This window comes from Chrysochloris asiatica, unplaced genomic scaffold (genome assembly GCF_000296735.1).
Source record: "Chrysochloris asiatica unplaced genomic scaffold, ChrAsi1.0 scaffold00472, whole genome shotgun sequence".
Taxonomy (NCBI): domain Eukaryota; kingdom Metazoa; phylum Chordata; class Mammalia; order Afrosoricida; family Chrysochloridae; genus Chrysochloris; species Chrysochloris asiatica.
The window spans coordinates 242,934-246,614 of NW_006408990.1; the positions used below are offsets into that span (position 1 = coordinate 242,934).

The window sequence follows — 3,681 nt, forward strand, 5'->3', positions numbered from 1 at the left end:
GTCTCTCTATGACACCGTGGTACACCTTCAGCTCTGTGTGAGGAGGTGGTGGTTTACTTGTCCATGGCCCAGTCCCTCCTTCTCAGGGCTGCTTCACCTCAGAGCCTGTGAATTCCAGGAATGTGAGGGAGTGTCACAGACGCCACTGGGACAGCCATGGAACTGGAAGGCTGCCAGGAGGTCAGCGGGAGTAAGTTTGGGGAGCTGACATCCTGGTAGAGAGTGAGTCTTGTCAGGAGGTTGATACCAGCTGAGGGTGACCGGAAGCTAGGTAACGGATGGTGGTGGTCCGGCGGTGCAGCTCTGAGATGAGAGGTTAAGGGTCCTCACAGCCACTGCCATCAGCAGTCAGGGTCAGAAGTCACAAGGAGCGGTCTGTACTGAAGGATAGAGATGACAAAGCACGTGACAGAGTCTGGGGGGAGCGGTGCCCCACCTGGTCGCCCACCTCCAACCACATAATCAGAAGTTGTCGAACACTCTGTCCGGTGGTTCTGTCCCTAACGCCCAGCACAGGACACTTGGCTATGGCCCAGCACATTCTCACAGCGGTGCCGTCCTGAAGACAACATGCTCAGGTGTCAGCCGGTGAGCCGCGCCGCCTGGTGCGGGGTGAGAGGAGAGTCCTCTTGTGCCATTTGGGCAGGAAGGCCCTGAGGCAGCGGTCTGAGGGTGAAGGTCTTCCCGCCGACATGCGTGGCCCAGACACAGTACCCAACACAAGAAGCGGCTCCCGAGGGTGAGGGTGTGGGCCCGCCTGTGGGAGCTGCTGTGTCTGCATCCACATCTGGGCGAAGCAGTGAGCTGTAGACAGTGAGTGAGTGTGGAGACCGAGCCGTGCCGCGTGTGCAGTGTAAACAGCTAGTCTGCTGGGGCTGGGGCTGGGTCCGACCGGGTGCGTCCGTGAAACGCCTGGCACAGTGGACTGTGGTTCAGACTGGAAACAAAAGCTGTCCCGACAGAGGGTGTCCGGGCTGAGACTTCTGTCTGCTCTGGGATTCGGTGGTCCACCCATGAGTAAGGCGATTCCAGTAAACACCCTGTTTTGTTTGAGTCTAGCCAGCAGTTGTCTGTCCTTTGGGGGAGTTTTCTAGAAAGGCAGCTATTTCTAGTCTGTTCTTTGGCCCTGGTGTTCACCAGTCCTTTCTGCTCCTTTCCAGCTCCGATCACAAGGCTGCACTCTCAGTCCTGGCTGCCCTCTCGCTTCTGGCTGTCTTCCTGTTGGTCCAGAGGAGGTGCTCACTCTTGTCCAAGGTGGCCCTGGCACTCGGCCTGCTGGGAATCTACTGCTACCGGGCAGCCATCGGGAATGTGATGTCGCCATGGCCGCGAGGCAACAAGGCCCTGTCCAGGTGAGCGCAGCTGAGGATAGACTCGGAGTTGGTGAGTTGTGGTCTCCTCAGCGGTTGTGCAGCCTACCCAGGAGAGCTCCTTCAGGCGAGAGGCTGCCGTGGAGCAGGGCCTCTGATGCTCACTTCATAGGGCCGCAGACGCTGGGTGCTGGGTTGGCGTGAGCTTTCCGTAGTCAGCACATAGCTAGTCATGAGGATAATGAGCGAATGCTTCATTGTGGTTGGAAAATGAACGTGCTAGAAAGTTACATTTGCCTTTACAGGGTCAGGAGCAACTCTGAGGCTTAGTCTGAGACGTGAGCAGGAGACTGGCCAGAGGCTGTTGTAATAATCCAATAAAGTACTAACAGTATCAAGCCCAGGTTTTGTCTGTCCCAGTGGTAGAGGGCCTCGTCCGAGTTGTGAGCCAAAGGGGGACCCTTCTAGAGAGTAGTTTGTAAAATGGTGGTGTTGTTGCTATGTGCCGTGGAGTCAGTCCCGACCCATAGTGACCCTGTACAGGGTTTCCGAGGCTGTAAATCTTTAACCTCATCTTTCTCCCGTGGAACAGCTGGTAGTTTCGAACTGCTGACCTTGCGGTTCACAGCCTGATTCGTAACCACTACTCTACTCATATATAACTGTTGTCGTTGTTAAGTGCCTTCAAGTCGGTTCCGACTCATAGTGACCCTGTGTAGGGTTTCCGAGGAGCAGCTGGTGGGTTTGAACCACTGACCTTGCAGCCCAGCACATTATCCTGCAATGACACACCAGGACTCCCTCATATATAATTGTTGTTGGTGTTAAGTGCCGTCGAGTCGATTCTGACCCATAGCGACCCTGTGTAGGGTTTCCAAGGAGTGACTGGTGAGTTTGTACCACCGACCTTGCAGTTCAAAGGACTTTGCAATCCGATACATTAGCCCACAGCGCCACACCAGGACTCCATAAAGCTTACAGCACCCGATATTCCCAGGCGGTCTCCCATCCAAGTACTAGGCAGTTCCAACCCTGCTTAGCTTCTGAGATCAGACGAGATCGGGCACATTCAGGGTGGTATGGCTGTATATAATATTTCATATATAATAGTGACCCTGTTTCCCCGTTTTCACATTTTATTCTTTCCATCACCTTCAGTCAGCTGTGGCCTGTAAATATTTAAATTGCGCATTCTTCTCAGCAGTGTGATGAATTCTTGTGCTGTCCTGCTCCACCCCAGGGCCACTTTCCTCATCCTCCACTGGACAAGAGCCTGGAAAACACACTGAGTGAAGAGATAGACCACACAGCCTCCTGCGTCCACTGCGTTCACACTGTCTGCCTGGAGCTCACTGGGTACCCGCTGGATGTATGTGTAGGAAAAAGCCTGCTCTGTAGGATTTGGTGCTATCCACCACATCAGGCATCTCGTGGAACGCATCTCCACAGATACCGTATCAAGAACCGTGATGATGTATGGCCTTCTGACTTGGTCACCTCTATAGAACTCAAGTCAAGGTGTCTGTGGTGAAATGAGCCAGAGCCAGAGCGCTCCTTCGAAGCCAGGATGGCCAGACTTGCTCTCTCATACTCGGACATGTGATCAGGAGGGACCTGTCCCTGGAGAAGGACAGCATGTTTGGTAAAGTGCAGGGTCAGTGAAAAAGAGGAAGACCCACCAAGATAGGCTGACAAGAGTGGTACCAACAATGGGCACGATCGGAGCAAGACGGGCGCAGGACTGGGCAGAGTTCATCCTGCAGTGCGTAAGGTCGCTAGGAGTTGGTATGCAGCATGTAACAAGGCTATTTGCCTTGGGTCTTGGAAAAACAGCTTGAGAAGTTTTTATCCTAAATATTTACCCTAGTTTCTACTCCAGAGCGTTTGCTATTTTTGTCCAGGTTGAGTGACATTTCCTGGGTAAAGCTGTAAACAGTTTGGTTTGATTTCTTCTCTTTGGTCCTGGGCTGTGAATAGTGTGTACCTGGCAGGGATTGGCCAGTTGATTATGCAAATGTGATGAGTTGAACCTTACTATGCAAATGAAGTGTCTGTGACCTACTGAGCAGTCACTGGTCAACTCATGGTCCCCGAAATTAACAAGGAGTTTGTGTACTCAAGCAGCCAGCTCCACAGAAGTTTGTTAGAAAGCAGCTGGAGGAAAACAGAAGAGAAAATAAGTGGGGAGAGTGAAGGCAAGGAACCTGGTCAAAGAGTTGGAAGACAGGCGAAGGGCTGTGACTTTGAAGACAGTGGCAGTCATGGTGACAGGTGACAGGGTCACATGTACGGAGAGGGCCGAGGGGGAGTCTGTCCTGAGGAGTCTGAGGGGATTCTGTCTGTCCTGAGGGATCTGCGAGGAGTCAGTCCT

At 53.1% G+C, this 3,681-nt stretch overlaps 1 protein-coding gene across 1 annotated transcript in view; it reads left to right on the plus strand.

The window, feature by feature from the left end:
• The window catches only part of PIGG (phosphatidylinositol glycan anchor biosynthesis, class G), a 53,377-nt gene that overhangs the window by 37,163 nt on the left and 12,533 nt on the right, over nucleotides 1–3,681 (plus strand). Inside the window, exon 10 of the mRNA XM_006877311.1 lies at nucleotides 1,161–1,352. Coding sequence (XP_006877373.1) covers nucleotides 1,161–1,352 — 192 coding nt within the window. The remainder of the gene's footprint in view (nucleotides 1–1,160; nucleotides 1,353–3,681) is intronic.